This window comes from Tupaia chinensis, unplaced genomic scaffold, assembly GCF_000334495.1.
Source record: "Tupaia chinensis unplaced genomic scaffold, TupChi_1.0 Scaffold000146_1, whole genome shotgun sequence".
Classification (NCBI taxonomy): domain Eukaryota; kingdom Metazoa; phylum Chordata; class Mammalia; order Scandentia; family Tupaiidae; genus Tupaia; species Tupaia belangeri.
The window spans coordinates 7,548,479-7,569,151 of NW_006159616.1; the positions used below are offsets into that span (position 1 = coordinate 7,548,479).

A 20,673-nucleotide genomic window follows, 5' to 3' on the forward strand; every position below is an offset into this window, starting at 1 on the left:
ACGCCCACAAGTTCTTGTGCAATTACCGGCGGCCTGTGGCCCAGCGGGCGCAGGGCATCGGGATCTGGCTGCTCCTCCTCGAGGCCATGGCACACCTCTCCGTCATTGTGAACGTGAGCTCGCGGTAGGGGACAGAGTACAGGGCCCGATGGGCAGCAAGAGGTCAACGACGGGCCAAGGGCGCTCAGGAAGAGGGAACTGGGGCTCTGGGTCGGTCGGGAAATGGCGAGCAGAGGGCTAGGATCCGGGCTGCAGGTTCATTCCACCGTGGGAGTGGGAGCCGGAGCGAGTTAGGGGCTTGGCCTCTGAAGGCCCTCTGGCTCTGCAGGCTTTCCTCATCGCCTTCACCTCGGACTTTCTGCCGCGTGTCCTGTACCAGTACGAACACCACAACCAACTGCACGGCTTTGTCAACTTCACGCTGGCGCCCGCGCCCCCCGCCTACCTGGCCCAGGGCAACCACACACCCTGCAGGTGGAAGACCCGCTGGGCTCGGCCTGAACCGAGCGTCTGGAGGGGCAGGGCCGAGTTAGATGGGCGGAGCCTGTCTGGGACGGGCCTGTCTAGGAGGAGCCAAGGGCCGAGTCTGGGCAGGGTGGAGCCTGTCTGGGAGGAGAGGGACTGAGTCGCGGCGGGGCGGACCCTGTCTGGGAGAAGCTTAAGAGGAGCCGAGGGCTGAAGCTGAGCGGGGCGGACCCTGTCTGGGAGGGGCGGGGCTAGGGCGGAGAGGGGCGGGGCCTATCTGGACAGCCGGGAGCTGAATCTGCAGGCGGGGCGGAGTCTGTGGGAGGCCTGGGCTGGGCTGGGGCCTCGGTGGGAGGGTAACAATTTGAGTCCGCCGGCAGATAGATGTCTTGGGTCGGGTAGGGTATGTGCCCACCCGGCTGGGCCAAGTTCTAAAGGCGAGGAAGGGCCAGAGTGCGGGGGTTGGAGTCGAGATCCCAGAGGCTTTCTGAATCCCGCAACCCAGGTACAAGGCCTTTCGCGACGCGCAGGGGAACCTCACCCTTTTCTACTGGAAGCTACTGGCTGTGCGTCTGAGCTTCATTATCGCCTTCGAGGTAGGCTCAGCCATCTAGCTTCTGGGCTCTGCTATCTGGCTTCGAGTTCAGGCTCTGCCACGATCGGCTGTAAACGGGGATTATATCATACAATAGAATCTGCTTCACAGGGTCGTTGTGAAGTTTTAGTGTCAAGCACTTGCAGTGCTTCATACATTGTAGGTGCTCAATGAATTAATGGCACTAATAATAATGTTATTATCTCTTGCAAGAGACCTGGAAAAAGGAGAAGCAGCATCTGCCTCCAGTTTAGTTTAAGACCCTCTTTTACTGGCCCTGCCTCTAACAGGGTCCCTAGTGTTAAGGGGTTCGAATAATACCTCTACCTTTGGGCGAATGACGACCTCTTTATGCTTTGGTTTCTTCATCTGTAAGACAGGAGTAGAAATTATTCCCACCTTATCGAGTTGTTGGGAGGATTAAATGGAGTTAATATCTTGAAAACTCTCAGAATAGCCCCTGCCTTGCACAGGGTACGCGCTCCATAAATTAATTGCTAAAGCAATCATTCTCTCTTTGGCCTCCCTTCTCCCCAGCACGTGGTGTTCTTCTTTCTGCGCCTCATCGCCTGGCTCGTGCCCGATGTGCCTGCCGCCCTGGCTACCAAGATAAAGCGCGAGCGCTACCTGGCCAAGCAGGCGCTGGCAGACAACCGGGAGGTGCTGCTTTCAGTCTGCAAGGCTCATGGACCCTGGTCCCACCCCCACCAAAATGACTACGTCCCTTGATCCTTCTTAACGCTTTAGCTCGGCACTCTAGCCCCGCCCCCTTGTTTGGCCTTGTCTGGAGCAGAGGTTGGCGGAGGCGGAACTCCTGTACTTTCCGCTTGGTCCTACCTCCTCATCAAGTTCCGCCCACACCACGCCCTCTTTACATTTACGCCTGCTGGAGTGGGCTCCTCTGTTCTGGAGGGGCTGCCTTATCAAGCCATGCTGCTTGTCCAAGGCAGCAGTGTCGCCTTTCCCAGAGCCCAGAACTCGGGGGCCTGAGAAGCACGACTTCCCAAGACCCTAGGTCACCCAGGATTCTCCTTTGGTTGAGGTCCTCTGGCTCCCACAAGGGGTCTCTTAGTCCCTTGGCCAATGGCCCCAAAGCCTGCTGGGAGTTGCAATAAGAGGGTCGGAGTTTTTTGGAGAGCCCTAGTTCTACGTTGCTGCTCTCTCCCTGTTCCTTCCTTGGCTCCTACCCACTTAATGCTGACAATAAACCTGTCTCTGTGACCCAACGTGCCACCTGTCCTCTCCACCTGGTCCCCACCCACCCTGTGCAGTGTCTCCTCTTTATTTGATTGTGCTCTGGGTTGAGGGGGCAAAGTGGATATAAGGCAGCAGATGGACCCTAATTGCTGTGAGCTCAACGGTCTCCGGTTGACAGCTAAGGGAACTACTCTGGGGGGGAGGGGTGTTACTGTTCTTCTGGTACCGGGCTGTGAACCCCCTGCCCTGTCTGCTCATCCAGGCCTGCGGCATATGAATAACTGTAAGTGCTTTAGTTAAGTCAGCAGAGACATCTCCCAACAGACTCACACGCTTTTCACCAGGCCCTCCCAAAAGCCTGGCGAGGCAGTACGAGGCCATGGTTAAGCACACGGGCTGGTGGTGAGTCAGATAGAACTCAATTTCAATACTAGCTCTGCCCCTTCCTAGCTGAGTGACCCTGGGCAAGTTATTTAATCCTTTGAATCTCAATTTCCTCATCTGTAAAATAGAGACTTCATAGAACTGTTGAGAGATTTAAATGGGGTTGTGCCCAAAGCCTAACCTGTACAAGCCTCATGTACTTACCCAGTAAGTGGGAGCAGCAGCAGCATCAACCTCTAGGGTGTGGGTGGAAAGTAAATCAGTACAGGGGCCGGCAGGTAGCATGGTGGTTAAGGTGCTGGCCTCCCACGTGGCCGACCATGGTTTGCATCCTGGACCTGGTGGCTTGCTTTCTCACTCTCCTCTTTCTCTCTCTCTGGTCAAAGTGAATAATAATAATTAAATTTTTTTGAGAGTTTTTTTTTTGCTATAGGGTGCGTGTGCTTGCCAGACAGACAGAGAGAGACAGAGAGAAATCACCCCCCAGGGGGATGGCCACACCGCAATCCCTTCTCCTCCATTCTCCTCTCGGGATCTTGGGCACGCACACACACACGCGCTCGGCGTGAGTTTTAAGCCACTGGGTTTGGGACGCGAACCGTGGTCAACTATGTGAGAGTCCAGACATAGCCATTACGCTCACTGCTGGTTACTTACCAAGGAAGGGGGAGCAGCAGCAGCATCAACCTCTAGGGTGTGGGTGGAAAGTAAATCAGTACAGGGGCCGGCAGGTAGCATGGTGGTTAAGGTGCTGGCCTCCCACGTGGCCGACCATGGTTTGCATCCTGGACCTGGTGGCTTGCTTTCTCACTCTCCTCTTTCTCTCTCTCTGGTCAAAGTGAATAATAATAATTAAATTTTTTTGAGAGTTTTTTTTTTGCTATAGGGTGCGTGTGCTTGCCAGACAGACAGAGAGAGACAGAGAGAAATCACCCCCCAGGGGGATGGCCACACCGCAATCCCTTCTCCTCCATTCTCCTCTCGGGATCTTGGGCACGCACACACACACGCGCTCGGCGTGAGTTTTAAGCCACTGGGTTTGGGACGCGAACCGTGGTCAACTATGTGAGAGTCCAGACATAGCCATTACGCTAACTGCTGGTTCCCAGGAGGAAGCCTCTTTACCCCCCAATACTACCTGGCACTTATCTGAGTGCTCAGCAATTTAAATATGCACACAAATACCAACACTCATGTGGCTAACAGGTCTTACCATGTGCCAGGCGCTATTCTGAGCACTTCTCATATGTATTAATTTACTTTCTCTTTTTGTAATGTTAATTAATTAATTAATTATTATTATTGGGACCAGCAGTTAGCGTAATGGTTATGTCGCTGGACTCCCACATAGTCGACCGCAGTTCGCGTCCCGGACCTGGTGGCTTAAAACTCATGCTGGGCGCGTGTGCATGCGTGCCCAAGATCCTGAGAGGAGAATGGAGAAGGGATTGTGGCGTGACCATCCCCCCTGGGGAGTGATTTCTCGCTTTCTGTCTCTATGTCTCTCTCTGTCTGTCTGGCGAGTGCACACGCCCTATAGGGAAAACCTCTCCAAAAAAAAAAGAGGCTTCCTCCTTTCCGGGCCAGCAGGTGGCATGGTGGTTAAGGTACTGGACACTCCCACATGGCTGACCACCGTTTGAGGTCCAGACCTGGTGGCTTGCTTTCTCACTTCCTCTCTCTCGCTCTCTCTTACTCACTCTGTCCCTCTCTGATCAAATAAAAAATAATAATGAAGTTAAATAAAATACTTATTAAAAAAAGAGGCTTCTTCCTCTGCAGAGCAGGCAGAAAGGGAGGGGTCATTGTGAGGAGTGGCCATGCTGGAAGGGCTGTTCAGGGCGATGCCAGATGTCACATCGCCGCTTCCCAGGATTGACGTAGTCTCGCGACCACAGAGACAAGTGTCCCCACTTCACAGGTGCAGTAGCAGACTCAGAGAGGGTCAGCAGAGTTCTCATGGTCCTTGAGGAGACCGAGGCTTGGGAGGTTCTTTGCAAAGCTCCCAGGATGCTCCCCAGCCCCAGCAAGTCCCTTGAGTCCACCCTACTCTTGGGAAGCTCCAGAAGAGGGTGACCTGTCTCCCAGGAGTAGAAACAGTGTCTTCCCCAACTTCAGGCCTTCGGTCTGGGGTCCTTCAGAGCTTCTCTTGGGCATAGGACTCCCATTGTTTCAGCCCCCTCTCATACCCCAGACTGGCCAAACCGGTTCTGGGAAGGGGGGCGGGGAGCGGGCACGTTGAGACAGCCGCCTGCCTCTGCGAGGTTCCCTCGCTGTCTCCTCCCCCTCCCCGCTCCACACAATACCCAGGAGCCTGCATTGCCCGGCTCAGGGGCCATGCTGACATCGCCCCCTGAGGACTTGGCTGCAACCCCAGAGCCCCCAGGGTATCCTGGAGCCCCGGCCCAAGCCGGCAGCTGGCTCGAGCTCCGGGGCTGAGGTAGGGCCCTAGCCGGGCGCCTCAGCCCCATCCTCCTCCTACCAGCCGTCCCCCAGGTGAGTCCTTTGTGCTCCCCGCCTGGCCTCTGGTCCTGGCCCTGACCCACTTATGGCTGGGCCTCTACAGGCTGCTGGCCTGGATTGCCTTTCCAGCTGTGAACTCCCACCTGGCTTTGTCACTCAAAGGACAGAGGGGCCCTGGCAAGGTCCCTGTTCCTCTGGACAGTGGGACAAGAGGGACGAGGGAGGGGGCGGGGAAAAGTTAAGTACAGGAGGCTGGAAGCAACTTCCCTGGGTCATGGCAATGTCCAGGGACCCTCTCTGCCAGCCTTACCAGAAGGGCTCATTGTCCGCTGTGATTGGCTGCACCCTCTGCATGGTACTCTCCTTGGCCTCTGCCCATCCTTCCTGGCCTGCAGGCATTTAGAAAACCAATGACATGGGTCACTTAGTGGGAGCGGCTGGGGGGATCCTGAGGCTCAGGGATGAGCCATGACTTGCCTAAGGCCACCAGCTGGTGTCAACATTAGACCTTGAACCTTGGGCAGTGGCTTTTCTCTCTGGTTACAGAATGACCCTGACCTAGTGGGCACTAGGGGCAACCCTATGATCACGTCTTGAGCAGATCATGTCCCAGTTACCTGGGACGAGTTCTCTTCTTGAGTTTTTTTTCCTCTGTTTTTCTAACAGAGATGAGCTACATGCACACGCTATGAGCATAGCTCTGACCCTCCTTGATCCCCAACCGAGAGGCAGGGCTGGCATTGCAACTAGAGGGGTAATTCCAGTGCCCCTTGGCCTGGATGTAAGCAGAAAGGTCTCACTCCTTACGCTCCTATCGCTCCCTGTAGGGACCTGCCTCCAGCCTCATCTTCCCCTGAAAGCCTTCTACCTCCTGTCTCCCCAATTCATCCAGCCTTCTCTGAGGCCCTGACTAGGGGAGCTCCTGCCCTAAGGGTTCCTGTTTCGCTCATTTTTACCTGCAAATGACAGGGGAGGGGGTGTTCCTCCCTGCCTTCTAGGAACTTCGAGAGCCCAAGGGGAGAGAATCATCCAGAATACAAGAGAGCAGGGCTTGCGTACATGCTTGCATGTGTGTGCCCGTACATGCTTGCATGTGTGTGCTCGGAGGAGCAAGGGGGCTTTGCGTTGAGGACTTTTGGTTCCATGAGAGAAAGAGGTCTGTCTGGTGGGCAGCGGGCTTGCTTTCTGTACCCTCTTCCACATGCTCCTGTGTGTGGTATGCGTCTCAGCCTCACTGCTCCATTTTCCGCACCTGCATGAAGGCCCAAGCCATCCCCCTGACCTGACTAGTGACGGCCTGATGATAATCGTGCTCGATGCCCAGCTCCGACTCTGCACGAGTCCTTACGCACGGGGCTGTTAATGCTCACGTTAGCGTTGCGACGTTGGTATGCTGTCCTGTTGGCCAGATAGGAAACAGGCTGAGGAGCACTTGTGCAGACGGGCACTCTCCAGGCTTGAAGGGGGACAGAGGCTAAAGGTTCAAGCTGGAGTTGCCACTGTAGGGAGAGCCCTTAGGAGCAGCCAGCCCTGCCCCCTACCCCCCTAAATGGGATGAAGAGAGTGGGAGAAGTAGCTGCGGGACTGTGTAGAAACAGGGGGGCTGGCCGCACACCGGTGTCCCCCACTGGGTCCTTTCCTGTCTGTGTCTCTGAGGGTCACTGACCTATCACTGTTTCAGGCCAAGCCTCTTTCCTTATCTACGAGCACTGGGCTCCTGTGTATTTCAGCCACATAGCTATTACCTCCTCCAGAAAGCCTTCCTGGAATAACCGGGTTGAGTTGAGCCTAGCACCCTACTCTGATGGTTCCTCTGGCTTGGTCCGGCCAATCTGAATTGTAACTATTTTCGTTTTTGGCTCCCCTACTAGATTAGCAACCCTATGGGCATGAAGTGTTTGTCCATCCCTCTCCCTGGGTTTTTCTGGGCTTCGGGTCTGTCTCTGACTATCTGGTCTGTCTCAACTGTTCAGTATTCTCTCTTTCTCCATCTCTGGGTCCCTGTATGTCTCAGCATCTGTGGTTTCTCTGCTTTTGAATGTTTTGGGTCTGTTTCTTAGTTGCTGTCTAGATGGTCTCCATTTCTCTAGGTCTCTCTGTCTCTGTCTCCTGACAGGCTGGGCACTGCCCCTTTGGTCTGAGAGGGCCCCTGGGGGGGGGTCCTTGCTGCCCTGCTTGCCCACAGCGAGGCCAGGCCTGGGTAGGCCCCCGCCCAGCCCGCTGCTGCCTGCTCCCTCCCTCCCTGCCCGCTTGCCTCACCACAGGGTTTGATGAATCAAACTCTTTGTCTGGGTGGGATCTCCCCTAGCCAGCTGGGCAGAGAGGGCTTCCCCTGCCGGAGCAGTGGAGCAGCATCAGCAGCAGGCCTCAGCTGGAGAGGTGAGGGGCTGTGGAAGGGGGCCAGCAGAGGGCCAGGGGCAAAGGCCGTGGGGACTCAGACCCCTCCGACGTTTAGGCCTGTCTCCAGGCTCCAACATCTCCGCAGGGTGACTTCCTGCCCAGAAAGGCCCTGTTCAGCCTAGCCTGACCCAGGGTCTGGGAGCCGGGTGAGGAGAAACCCCTCTCTCATCCTGAGCTAGGGGGGGCTGAGGCACTTCCCTGCCCCCTCTGGGAGGTCCCAGCCTGATTGGGGTGGTGGCCTGCCTGCCAGTCTGTGACCCTCCCAGCCAGCTTGGCATGGGCGTGGGCACTGCTCAGCGCTGAAGGCCGCAACTTGGCATGGGGGGCGGGTAACACCAAAACGACGAGTCATGGGCCTGTGCGTCTGGGTCTGCATCCTGGTCCTGGTGTGTGCGTGTGAATGGAACAGGAGTGTGTAAAGGCTTGACTGCCTGTGTAAACATCGGAGCGGCAGCATGTGAGAAGGCATCTGTGTGAATGTATGTAGTTGATTTAAAAAGTGTGTGTGTTGTAGGCACCGGAATTCGAAAAGTCTGAGTGTGTCTACAAACCTGTGCGTGTTAGTGTGTGTGCTCGGAGAAAACGTGTGCAGATGTATATGTTGAAGCATGGGTTCTGTGACAAGGTATCTATCTGTAGGTCTGATCATACTGCCTGTGTGTTGGAGAATGTGCAGGTGGTTAAGAGCACAGGTTGGAATCCTGGCTGTACCAGTTACCAAATAACCACCTGACTATGTGTCACTTTCCTCACCTATAAAATAGGGGTAATGAGGAACCAGGAGATAGTGTAATGGTTATGTTGCTGGACCCTCATGCAATTGACCATGGTTTGAATCCCAGACCCAGCGGCTTAAAACTCACACTGGGGGAAACCAGCAGTTAGCGCAATGGCTATGTCCCTGGACTCCCAGGTAGTCGACCGCGGTTCGCGTCCCGGACCCGGTGGCTTAGAACTCACGCCGGGCGTGTGTGCGTGCATGCCCAAGATCCCCAGAGGAGAATGGAGGAGAAGGGATTGCGGCGTGGCCATCTCCCCTGGGGGGTGATTTCTCGCTTTCTGTCTCCCTGTCTCTCTCTGTCTGGTGAGCGCATGCGCCCTATAGCGAAAACCTCTCTAAAAAACAAACAAACAAACAAACCTCACACTGGGCATGTGTGCGTGTGTGCCCAAAGTCCCAAGAAGAGAATGGAGAGGGGATTGCAGCATGGCCACCCCCCGTGGGATGATTTCTCACTTTCTGTCTCTCTGGCAAGCACAGGGGCCCTATAACAAAAAAATCTCTCTAAAAAAGAAAAGAAAAAATAATGGGGGGCAATGAAGCATTACCTCAGGAGTGCCATGAGGGGTTAAACGCGGTGTCACATGTAAAGTACTTGCCTGTCATTCGGTCAGCGCCAAGTACTGGCTATTACTATGTAACCTGGCATGTGGGTGTTTGTACAGGTGGGTGTTACACACGTGTGCACAGGGGTTGTCCAGGCCTCCAGCACGTAGTGGCTTACCGGCCAGCCCGCTATCTGGGTCTGGGCCTGATACCTTCTCCCCTGCAGGACCAGATAGGTGGCAGAGCAAAAGAGGAATGGACTGTGGGCCACCTGCTACCCTTCAGCCCCACCTGGCTGGGCCACCTGGCACTGCCCGTCGTCCAGTAGCCGTGTGCCAGCAAGAGAGTCTGTCCTTTGTGGAGCTGCCCGCCCTGCAGCCCCCAAGTCCTGTGTGTTTGGACCTTTTCTCAGTCACCCCGGAGGAGCTGCGGGCTCCCGGCAGCCGTTGGTCCCTGGGGACCCCTACCCCTTTCCAAGGGCTGCTATGGCCACCATCCCCAGGAGGCCCAGATACAGAGAGCTCCACTGGCAGCGGGATGCGGCCCAGCAGGGCTGGCAGCTGGCCACACTGTCCTGGTGCTCAGCCTCCAGCTCTGGAGGGACCCTGGAGTTCCCAGCACCCACAGCCACAGCGCCGGGCCAGCCATGGCTCAGAGAAGAAATCAGCCTGTGAGTCACCCTGTGAGGGGGAGGTGGCCCAGTGGGGGGAGGAGCTGGGTGACTTTTAGAACCCTTTAAGCCCCAGAGTCTCCTAAAAAGTCAGGACAAGTAGTAGATTGTAGTGAGAGAGGAACTAGGACCCGGCGAGGCAAATGACAACCAAGGTTACAGAGTGAGCGGGTGGCTGTCCTTTGTGCGGTTAGGTGCCAGCTCTCTCCCTGCCCCTCTTGTTGATCCCATTGCTCTGGGAACCAGGTGCCAGCGCTGGCCTTTCCCTCCGGCATGGTGGACCTCCCTCAGATGCTGGGCCACAGGGCCGCAGCAGGGACCAGGCTGGCAGGGACCCTACTGGATGTCAGCCTGTGTTCTCACTCTGCCCCCCGCAGGGCGCAAGATGCGAGTATACCAACGCGAAGAGGCTGCAGGTAGCCCCGAGGCCCACGCTGTCTTCCTGGAGCCCGGCCAGACAGTGCAGGAGCCAGCCCTGAGTGCAGAGGAGCCTAGGCCGCTGGAGCTGGCTGAGTCCCCCCGAGTGGGCCTCGAGGGGCCTGAGCGGAGGCGCTTCTCCGCCTCGGAGCTGATGACCCGGCTACACTCTTCACTGCGCCTGGGGCGGAATTCTGCAGCCAGGGCCCTCCCCCCAGGACCTGGCACTGGAGTAGCTAGGGAAGGTACCAGTCCTCCCCTGGGCCCTGAGAGCAGGCCACAAGCCAGAAGCGAGGTGGGACACAGCCTATTCACTGGAGCCCTGAGACTGGGTGCTTGGGCCCAGGGCCACTCTCCGGACCACTGCCCTCAGCTCTTACCCTCTCTAGGAAAAGCATCTGGAAGGGAGTTACGGAGCATAGAGATGAGGGTGGACGGTGTGTCACTGCCAGGCCCTGTTGACCGAAGTGAGGACCATGGAGGCTGGCCTGAGCCCAGGTACCACCTGCCACTCCAGGTTCAGGTCACAGGCAGTGTGCAGGAGCAAGGTCCTGACATTTTGTTTCCTAGGCTGGACACGCAGGAAGAGCCATCTCTGGCTTCCTGGAGCACCAACGCCAACGCCAATGAGCGACGCCAATCACGATTCCTCCTTAACTGTATGTGTGGGGGGGGGCACTGAGGAAGGGGCTGGAGGGTGGAAATAGGGAAACTTTGAGTTATGGGGCAGAGATCGCGTGAGGGCCAGGAAATTGAATTCTCAGTATTCAGTGCAGGGACAAGCATGCAACTGGCTATCTTAAGTGTTTACAGAATGAATGAGTGAGTGAGTGAGTGAATGAATGAATGAATCCACTGTGCCCAGACATTCCAACCTCTGCAAAGGCCTGTTAAGTGAGGCGGGCCCTTGAGGGGACAGGGGAAGGGCTAAGCCCCAGCTGGTGGGCAACCCACGTCCTTCCCCACCCCTTTTCCTGCCCAGCTGTCCTCTACCAGGAATACAGCGACGTGGCCAGTGCCCGTGAACTGCGGCGGCAGCAGCGCGAGGAGGAGGGCCCAGGGGACGAGGCAGAGAGCGCGGAGGAGGGGCCCGGCCCGCCCCGGGCCAACCTTTCCCCAAGTAGCTCCTTCCGGGCGCAACGCTCTGCGCGAGGCTCCACCTTCTCACTGTGGCAGGACATCCCGGACGTGCGCGGCAGCGGCGTCCTGGCCACCCTGAGCCTGCGGGTCTGCAAACTGCAGGAGGTGGGCTCCGGGGCCAGGCGGGGCAGAGCCAAATAGGGGTGGATCAACTGGGGCTTAGCCGACACCCTGCCACAAAGGGGCGTGGTACGTGGGCGATGGGCGTGGCTCTGGGATCCAGACCGAGTGGAACTACGGAGGGCGGGCCAGAAGTGGGTGGTCTGTGACTTAGCGGGGACTCGGGCCACAGCGAGACGGGATTACAAAAAGGTGGGCGGGCGCAGTGGACTATCAACGTGAGGCTGGGTGCTAGAACCTGAGTAGGTGGGCATGGCTGGAAGCGAGGATGGAGGAGCGGTGGAGCCAAAGGCGAGGGGTAAAGCTAGGGGAGGGCGTGAGCAGGGGGCGGAGTCAACAGCGAAGCCTGTGATAGGGCTCAGGCTGGAAGGGGCGGAGCCATTGGGAGCACAAACGCGTGTGGGTGGGGCTAATGGAAGGACACACCGCCGAGGAGGGTGGCCCTCCGAGTGGCTAGGGGTGGAGTCCAGGGCTCCGTTTGGGCTTGGATAATTGTCCGCTGCAGGAGGCGGGTTCCCCGGTGTGGACCTCGTGCCAGGTTAGCAGTGGGGCTGGAGAAGGGGTAGAGACACCGGGTGTGACTGTTTCCAAGGTGGTGTCTTGGGAGTTGGGGTACGAAGCCAGGGCGCTCAGGGTGGGCTGGCCCATCTCATTCGATCCTGTGTCCTCCCTCTCAGGCCAAATTTGAGCTGATCACGTCTGAGGCCTCGTACATCCACAGCCTGTCGGTGGCCGTGAGTCACTTCCTAGGCTCTGCCGAGCTGAGCGAGTGTCTGGGGGCGCAAGACAAACAATGGCTGTTTTCCAAATTGCCCGAGGTCAAGAGCACCAGTGAGAGGTGAGGGAGTGGTCTGGTCTGAACAGGGTCAGGACAGCCTGTGGTTGGTTGCGTTCCTGTCTCTGCCCTAGCTCTGACCTCCCGCGAACTCCCCAGGTTCCTGCAGGACCTTGAGCAGCGACTGGAGGCAGATGTGCTGCGCTTCAGCGTGTGCGACGTGGTGTTGCACCACTGCCCGGCCTTCCGCCGTGTCTACCTGCCCTACGTCACCAACCAGGCCTACCAGGAGCGCACCTACCAGCGCCTGCTGTAGGGCTGGGGCTCTGAGAGTGGGGGGAGGATGAGGGAGTCTTAGGTTGGTGTAGGTGCCCAGGACTAGGTGAGGAAGGGTGGCTCTGGGAAAGGAGGAGACCCAAACCCAAGGGGGGCAAGAAGGATGTGCTGAGAAGGACCTGAAGGACCAGTGGGGTGACCAGAGTCATGGGTCCCAGAGTCACTCGTGACTCCAGACCTCTTTCCATCTCCCAGTCTGGAGAACTCTAAGTTCCCCGGCATCCTGGCTCGCCTAGAAGAGTCTCCCGTGTGCCAGCGCCTGCCCCTCACCTCTTTCCTCATCCTGCCCTTTCAGAGGATCACACGCCTTAAGATGCTGGTGGAGGTACCTAGAGGGCAGAGCTTGGGCAGGGCAGGGCAAGGGGGATGCATGGCCTCCTCCACAGCCCCTTCTAGGCAGTCTTGGGGAGGACGTGGCCCACCTCACCTCACTGACCCCGTCCTCCAGAACATCCTGAAGCGGACAGCACAGGGCTCTGAAGATGAGGACATGGCCACCAAGGCCTTCAATGCACTCAAGGAGGTGAGCTCTGCAGGGCAGGGGCTGCTTGGCTCCCAAGGGCCTTCCCACACCCCCGCGAGTCTCTGACGGAACCCCCAGCCCTTCGTCTCTGGTCTCCAGGAGGGAGTCTGAGGCTGGGCTTGGGGGTCTGGGAGGGGAGCTGCAGTGACCCACGCGTGGCCTCCCCAGCTGGTGCAAGAATGTAATGCCAGTGTGCAGTCCATGAAGAGGACAGAGGAGCTCATCCATCTGAGCAAGAAGATCCACTTTGAGGGCAAGGTGCGTGCCTGCGGCCAATGGAGGGCGGCTCCTGTCTCCTCTTCCCCTGGGGGCACTGGGGCGCAGGCTGGTTCATCACTGCTCATCCCCCACCTCCTGCCCCTACCCCGTCCTATGCTCTGCCTGGCACCCAAGGCTTGATGGGTCCTCTCTCTTGCCTCCTCCATTCCCCCAGATCTTCCCGCTGATTTCTCAGGCCCGCTGGCTGGTTCGGCATGGGGAGCTGGCTGAGCTGGCACCGCTGCCCGCTGCGCCCCCTGCCAAGCTGAAGCTGTCCAGCAAAGCAGTCTACCTGCACCTCTTCAACGACTGCTTGCTGCTCTCCCGGCGCAAGGAGTGAGTCCAGGTGGTGCGGGGGAGGGTAGGTGAATCCGAACCGGGCTCCCTTTCCCCAACCATCGGGCCATGGCTGGTTCATCATAGGACCTTGGAACCCTGGCTGGTGCCAGGTTGTGCTGCCAGGGCACTGTGAGCTGGGCGGGTTCCTGAAGCCAAGGCAGGGATGCGAGGCAGGTTCATCTTCCGGATGGGAAGGTCAAGCCTGGACTGTGTGCAGAGGACTTGAAGCTGCTCTGAGCGGAAGCCAGTCAGAGCAGAGATGAAGAGCACAGCCCAGAGTCCCAGTCCTGCCCTGAGTCAGAGCGACCATAGCCAATATTTACTCAGCGCCTGCTCTGAGCCAGGCGTGGTATGCGGATTACTGCCTTTCATTCTGCTAATATCTCCCTGGGAAGTAGACTCCCTTGTTATTCTCAGGGTGCAGCTAGTAAGTGGAGAGCCAGAGGAGCCCAGGTTGGTCTGATGCCAGGTCCCAGGTCCCCTGTAAAGAGACTAGCACGTAGGGAGATGCACTGTGATAGCGCGTGAAAAGAGCTTAGCATAGTGCCTGGCACAGAGTGGATGCTCGCTCAGTGTTAGCTGTGGTTGTTCAAAGTGAGGAACGTGTGGCCAGCAGGTGGCGTGGTTAAGGTGCTGGATTCCCACACAGTTGACCATGGTTGAGTCCCAGACTCGGTGGCTTGAAAACCACACCGGATGTGTGTACGTGTGTACCCAAAATCCTGAGAAGAGAATGGAGGAGAAAGGATTGCAGTGTGGCCATCCCTCCAGGGTGGTTCTCACTTTCCCTCTCTCTGTCTCTCTCCTGGGAGCATGCACACCCTATGGCAAGTGTGAAAACCCAAAAAAAAAAAAAAAAAAAAAGGGAGGGATGAGGGAGAAAACTTGGTATCAATAGACGAGGTGAGTCTTAAGAAAGGTGGGATGGGGACCAGCAGTTAGCATAATGGCTATGTCGCTGGACTCCTATGTAGTCGACTGCGGTTCAAGTCCCGGACGCGGTGGCTTAAACTCACGCAGGGTGTGTGTGTGTGCCTAAGATCCCGAGAGGAGAATGGAGGAGAAGGGATTGCAGCGTGGCCATCCCCCCTGGGGGGTGATTTCTCGCTTTCTGTCTGTCTCTCTCTGTCTCTCTGGCAAGCGCACGTGCCCTATAGCGAAAACCTCTCCAAAAGAAAGAAAGGTGGGATGGAGCGTGGAGACTCTGTGCTGTAAGGAGAGTTTATTCCTGATTTATTTGTTCATTCAGTAACTGCCACCAAATCCCCGTTCTGCGTCAGGCCTTCTGCTGGGTGCTGGGGACATACATATGAATGAGACTTGTCCTCTGCTCATAGGAGCTCTCGTTCTAGTGAAAATACATCCTAAACCATGTCAGCAGGGTTTTTATGGGAGAGCTTACTGTGGTAACCCCTGGTGTGGGGTAAGAACCGATAAAGCCTCTCAGAGTAAGGGACATTTGAGCTGGGTTTTGATGGCTAAGTAGGAGTTTTCTAGGTAGAGTATTTTGAAGGAGGGTAGAGCACAGTAACATCACAGTAGTGTATGAGAACAGAGTGTGTTTGGGAAATGGCAAAAGTTAATGTAGTTGGATTAGTAGAGAAGGGCAGGAGAGGGAACTTGGGATATTGAAATTCGTGACAGAGAGGCTGAGCTTTTTCTGAGGGCTGTGGGGAGCATGGAGAGTTAGGCAGGGAGGGATGTTTCACTCCTGGCCAAGCTGGAGGACGGAGCGAGACCAGAAGTGACAGGTGCTTCAGGATAAGTGGATTCCAGGCTCCATCAGGAGCAAAGGCAGGACTCAGCTACGAGTCGGCTGTGTGGACAGGGAAGGGGAGAGGTGAGCATGACGCCTGAGCTTCCTCCTGGTGGAGTCTCCCTGGAAAGGCAAATGGTGACCGGGATCTGGTTGGAGTGGGAGAGACCGCTGAGTTTTGTTTAGCAACTGAGATGAGGCGGGCTACGGAACACCCCGCCTTCCACTGCTGTCCTTCCCACCAGTGCTTACTGAGCCCAGTGGTGGGCCAGGCCGTCGGATGCAGTGGCAGAGGGTTGAGGCGTGGCCCTCTGGTGCTGCTGCTCCAGTTGGGGAGTCAGACACTCAGCGAGGCTGTCCAGTTGGCTCTTTAAAACGGGCTTAGGGAGAGCCCGGAGGAAGCTAGAAGTGCATGGGGTCAGGGACTGGTCTCTGTCAACGAGCTGGCAGGAGTGGAGCTCCTGGTTCGCGGGGACCTTGCTGGCTTGCCCTCCCACCAGGGGAGTGACACCCTGCACGACCAAGTGTCCGGGGTGTGGGGAGGGGGTGCTAGGGCAGCAGACAACACCTTCTCCCCCTGCCTATTGAGAACCACCTCACCCTGAGGCTGGGCGCTGGGAGCAGGGGTCCAGGCTAGGCTGAACGCACTCCCTGGTGTTCCAGGCTGGGGAAGTTTGCTGTGTTCGTCCATGCCAAGATGGCCGAGCTGCAGGTGAGGGACTTGAGCCTGAAGCTGCAGGGCATCCCCGGCCACGTGTTCCTGCTGCAGCTTCTCCACGGGCAGCACACCAAGCACCAGCTCCTGCTGAGAGCCCGGACGGAGTGAGTGGGGCTGCCTGGGAGTAGGGAGGAGCCTGAGAGGGCTGGGATGCCTCCGAGTGTGCTCCCAAGCCAGCGGCTCCCTGACGTGGGCAGCACACATGGGCAGGGCAGTGTCCTGGCAGATGGTTCCAGGGGTCACCATCTCCTCAGCCACTGTGCCTCTCCCAGGTGTAAACCACTGCACCCCTGTGGGTCTGGCTTCAGGACAGTGGCCTAAGGCTGGATTTGGGCCGAGCTGGCCTCCAGGAGTCCTGGATCTGCCTTTATGGTCAGAATCGGGTGGGCACAGGTTTGGAACAGGGCTGTGGTGGGGGCAGGTAGAACCTGGGTCCTGGGTCTGGACATGGCACCCAGTTCTCCAAGCCCTGGAATCAGCGTCCTGCCCTGGCGGGTTGCGACAGCTCAGCCTCCCTTTCCCTAGAAGCGAGAAGCAGCGATGGATCTCGGCTCTGTGCCCCTCCAGCTCCCAGGAGGACCAGGAGGTCATCAGCGAGGGGGAAGGTAGTAGCCCACCCCCAGGCCCACCTTCCTGGGATTGTGTTCCTCAAGGCCTTCCCCGTCCTCCAGTCCTGGGTGCTGTGTTCAAGGTTCCTCATGAGTCTGGGCAGGATTTACACAGGACAGGCCAACCCGCATTACATGAGCAGCACCTGGAAGACCTCAGAGCCCTTTCTGGCCTCCTATTTTGTCCCATGAAGGCCCATTTTACAAGCTAGAGCACGGATTCAGAGAGGTGGAGTGACTTGCCCAAGTTCATGCAGCTAGTAAGTGGCAAGGCTGGGAGTGGAACCCGGGTCTGTCTGGATCTTTGCATTGCTTTTTTTTTTTTTAGAATTATTATTTTATTGAACTTTAATTAATTAGCTTATTTTAATTTGACCAGAGATGGATAGAGTGAGAAAGAAAGAGGGAAAGTGAGAAAGCAAGCCACCAGGTCTGGGACTTAAACCGCAAGTGGGAGTCCAGCGTCCTTAACTACCACGCCACCTGCCGCCCCCGCATCATTTGTAAAGAGGGCAGGACCAGGGTGGCGGGGTGTGGGAGGTGGTGGCAGGGAGAGGGACCTGTCAGTTGGGATAGAGACTTCTCCTTCGGGTGTAAAGGGAAGCTGGGTCACTGAGGGCCTTGGTAGTGGGCACTGGGGAGCTACTGAAAGGTTTTGAGCAGCGAGTTGGGGCTGAGCTGTGAGTAGTGAAAGGAAGAGAACTAATTTTCACTGAGCACCTGTCATGTGCCAGGCCCAAGGCCCAACCAGACCACTCAGGGCCTCGTAAGCCCTCGGAAGACACTGGGTTTATTCTAAGGGGAGAATGGAAAGCACTGGGAGGCTTCTTTGTTTGGTTGTGTTTTTGTTTTTGTTTTTGTTTTTTGTTTTTTTGGGGGGGCATGTGCTCACCAGACAGAGAAAGAGAAACAGAGGGAGAGGAGAAAGCACCCCCGTGGGGAATGATCACTCTGCAGTCCCTTCTTGCCATCTTTCCCTCCTTTTGGGATTTTGGGCAGGCACACACAGGCACCTGGAGTGTCTCTCAAACTGCTGGGTCTGATACTTGAACCGTAGAGTTGGCCATGAAGGATCTGGCTGCTCCAATCACCAGGCTGCAGAGCTGGCCCACCCTAGGAGGTTTTATTTGTTTTTGATATTTTTGCTATAGGGCATGTGTGCTCTCAAAAGAGACAGAGCGTGGCAGAGAGACAGAAAGTGAGAAATCACCCCCTGGGGAGATGGCCACGCCGCAATCCCTCCTCCTCCATTCTCCTCTTGGGATTTTGGGCACGCACATGTGCCCAATGTGAGTTTCGAGCCACTGGATCTGGGACTCAAACCACAGTTGCCCATATGGCAGTCCAGTGACTTAAACACCACACCACCTTCTGGCCCCACCCCGGAAGGTTTCTAACAGGGGAGTGATGCCAGGTGGGAAGGAGGGCATGCAGGGAGCCCAGGAGTAGTGTCGGGAGCATATGAAGGGACCACTACTGTTCTGGTGGGCTGTCTGGGGGCAGTTGGATATTGGAGTCCACAGGTCAGCAGCAAAGTGATGAACTGAGCTGGGGCGATGAGAGCCCCAGAAGACAAAGCTAAGAGGGCTGGACTCACCAGGGCTTGTGTTCGAGTAAGGAGGCAGCATGGCCGGGGGCAGCAGATGGTACCACGTCTGTGGCTGGTCCTGCAGCATGGGAGAGGCAGAGGAAAGGAAGCAGCCATCCACCCACCCCCTCACTTCCTCCTGGGGCCCCTCCCCGTCCCGTCCCCCCCATCCGCCCTGACCCTCGGCCGACAGACCGCCCTCAGGTGCAGTGCGTCAGGACATACAAGGCGCTGCAGCCAGACGAGCTGACCTTGGAGAAGACCGACATCCTGGCTGTGAGGACCCGGACTAGCGATGGTGAGACGGGTCTCCTGGGAAGCCTCCCTGACGGCCCGGGTGGCAGGAGCAGCCAGGTGGCTACGACTTCCCGGGGAGAGATTATACAAGTGTCGTCAAGCCCAGCTTGAGGGAACCAGGTCAGATGAAAGGATGAACTCCCTGCTTGTAAGGAGGCAGGCCAAGAGAGAGATGGGAAAGGTAGGAGATACCTTCTCGGGGCATGGCGGGGAAGACTGCTCAGCACTTTATCCTCAAGACAGCCCGAGACAGGGTCCTTCCTGGAGTGGGAGATGCTGAGATGATGTCACCGGGCGTGCATCAGGGCCAGGATGATTCCTCCTGCCCTGTGAGCCCCAGCTGCTGCTCTTGGTCCATGTGTCCCTAGGCTGGCTGGAGGGGGTCCGCCTGGCAGACGGTGAGAAGGGGTGGGTGCCCCAGGCCTACGTGGAAGAGATCAGCAGCCTCAGCGCCCGCCTCCGAAACCTCCGGGAGAATAAGCGGATCACCAGTGCCACCAGCAAACTGGGGGAGTCCCCCGCATGATGGGTGACTGTGCCTAGGATGCCGACTCCAGGCCCAGCTCCCGGCAGTGTCTCCATGTCCCAAGTCACCTGCACAGGCCGGACACAGGAGCAGGGAGCCTCCAGATGGTCTCCCCCCATACCCACACTCATAGGGGTCATGACAGGTGGCCACCGGCAAAGACTGGGGCCTTGTGTCCTCCGTGCCCTTGACCTGCCTGACTCTGGGCCCTGCAGCAGGGGCCTGACTGGGGAACACTCTGGTGCTAATCGGTGCAGGGAGCTACGTATCCCTGGGGTCTTCCCTGCCATCTACCCTGGCCAGAGCGAGTGGGTGCTAGTTGCTGCGACTTGTTTGTAAATAAACTCCCATCATGCCTTTGCTTGGAGACTGTGGGCCATCTGATGCTGCCCCCAGCCCCAGCCCTGTGTCCCCAGCTACACACGGTGGCAGGGCAGGGAGGGTAGGGTAGTGGGAGTCTAGAGTTTAACTGTCAACCCTAGGAGGGTGCCCAGAGGGCAGAGGGGCTCTATAGCAGTTAGGCTGCTTTTAGCTGCAAGTAACAAAATGTCTGATTCACATGAGCTCAAGTATTAAAGAGATTTGTATGAGTTCTTTGTTTCCCATGGTTTCTGTGAGTTCCCGCAAACTGGGTGACTTGAAACAATAGGAACTGTGCTCGCACATTCTGGAGACCAGGGGTCCGACGCCAGCACCATGGGGTACCCAGCTGTCAGCAGGACTCCGTGTGTCCAGGCTCTTCAGGGAGAAGTCACTGCTCTGGCCTCTTCTGGCTTCTGGTGTGACCAGCATTTTTTTTTTTTTTTTAAGAATTATTTTAACTTTATTTATTTATTTCAATTTGACCAGAGAGGGATGGGGCGGAGGGGGGGGGAGAAAGTGAGAAAGCAAGCCATCAGGTCTAGGACTTGAACCGTGGCTGACCATGTGGAGTCCAGCACCTCAACCACCACACCACCTGCCGGTCCCATGGCCAGCATTTTTGATGAGCCTCCGCACCCCGCAGTCTCTGCCCCTGTGGTCACACGACCTTCTCTGTGTGTATCAGTCCCTCTCTGCCTCTCACTTGGAAACACATGATTGCCTTTGGGGCCCACCCAGATTGTCTCCCTGCCTCATAGTTCTAAATCCCATCTGCAAAGACTCCCTTCATCTTGTTGCAGGAAATGGCACAGGTTCCAGAGATGAAGGCATGGGAGTCTTTCACAGGACCCTTTGTCAGCTCAGCACAGTATTTTTGTTTGTTTTTAAATTTGTTATAGACAGGGGAGGGAGAGGGAGTAAGAAAGCATTCCACAGAGGGACGGCCATGCCACAATCCTATCTCCTTCACTCTCTTCTCAGGATTTTCCGTGTGCACACATACGTGCCTGGCGTGGTTTTCAAGCTACTGGTTCTGGGCCTTGAACTGTGCAGTTAATCATGTGGGTTTCAACCTCCTCAACCACACCACCAGCTGGTCCCCCCCAATCACGGAGAGATTTTCCTATAGGGCATGTGTGCTCACCAGAGAGACAAAGACAGAGAGACAGAAAGTGAGAAATCATCCCACAGGGTAGTTGGCCATGTTGCAATCCCTTCTCTGTTCTCCTCTTGGGATTTTGAGCATGCACTAATATGTGCCCAGCTTGAGTTGCAAGCTGCCGGGTCTGGGACTTGAACCACAGTTAACCATGTGGGAGTCCAGTGATGTAACCATTATGCCTTCTATTGGTCTCATGACAATTCTTATAACTGAGAAGTGTGGCGGCAAGGTGGGTTTCAGGCAAAA

At 56.9% G+C, this 20,673-nt stretch overlaps 2 protein-coding genes across 4 annotated transcripts in view; both read left to right on the forward strand.

Annotated features, from left to right (window-relative positions):
• ANO7 (anoctamin 7) overlaps positions 1–2,410 on the forward strand; it is a 16,161-nt gene extending 13,751 nt beyond the window's left edge. Inside the window, exons 20-23 of the mRNA XM_006145246.3 lie at positions 12–113; positions 329–474; positions 971–1,061; positions 1,598–2,410. Of these exons, the coding sequence (XP_006145308.1) occupies positions 12–113; positions 329–474; positions 971–1,061; positions 1,598–1,789 (531 nt within the window). The 3' untranslated portion in view covers positions 1,790–2,410. The remainder of the gene's footprint in view (positions 1–11; positions 114–328; positions 475–970; positions 1,062–1,597) is intronic.
• Positions 2,411–4,945: 2,535 nt separating this feature from the next.
• ARHGEF19 (Rho guanine nucleotide exchange factor 19) lies at positions 4,946–19,494 on the forward strand. Of its 3 annotated transcripts, none has more exons than XM_006145247.2 (16): positions 4,946–5,137; positions 9,058–9,501; positions 9,879–10,163; positions 10,308–10,416; positions 10,489–10,577; positions 10,901–11,163; positions 11,856–12,016; positions 12,113–12,265; positions 12,485–12,614; positions 12,738–12,812; positions 12,981–13,070; positions 13,246–13,406; positions 15,829–15,987; positions 16,409–16,488; positions 18,273–18,377; positions 18,745–19,494. In XM_006145247.2, the coding sequence occupies exons 2-16, from the start codon at positions 9,087–9,089 to the stop codon at positions 18,900–18,902; spliced, it is 2,433 nt and encodes an 810-aa protein (XP_006145309.1). In that variant the 5' UTR covers positions 4,946–5,137; positions 9,058–9,086; the 3' UTR covers positions 18,903–19,494. The 3 variants fall into 3 exon arrangements, with proteins under 3 accessions (XP_006145309.1, XP_027626416.1, XP_014442041.2); XM_014586555.2 differs by lacking the exon at positions 4,946–5,137 and adding an exon at positions 7,365–7,483; XM_027770615.1 differs by lacking the exons at positions 4,946–5,137; positions 15,829–15,987; positions 16,409–16,488 and adding an exon at positions 7,344–7,483 and having other exon boundaries at positions 18,745–18,836.
• Positions 19,495–20,673: the final 1,179 nt, after the last annotated feature.

Coding starts and splice junctions, on each gene's coding strand:
- ARHGEF19 (XM_014586555.2), top strand. CDS start 7,375: ATGAATCAAACTCTTTGTCTGGGTGGGATCTCCCCTAGCCAGCTGGGC. Junction 12,017..12,112: donor GTCAAGAGCACCAGTGAGAG/GTGAGGGAGTGG, acceptor CGAACTCCCCAG/GTTCCTGCAGGACCTTGAGC. Junction 13,071..13,245: donor AGATCCACTTTGAGGGCAAG/GTGCGTGCCTGC, acceptor CCATTCCCCCAG/ATCTTCCCGCTGATTTCTCA.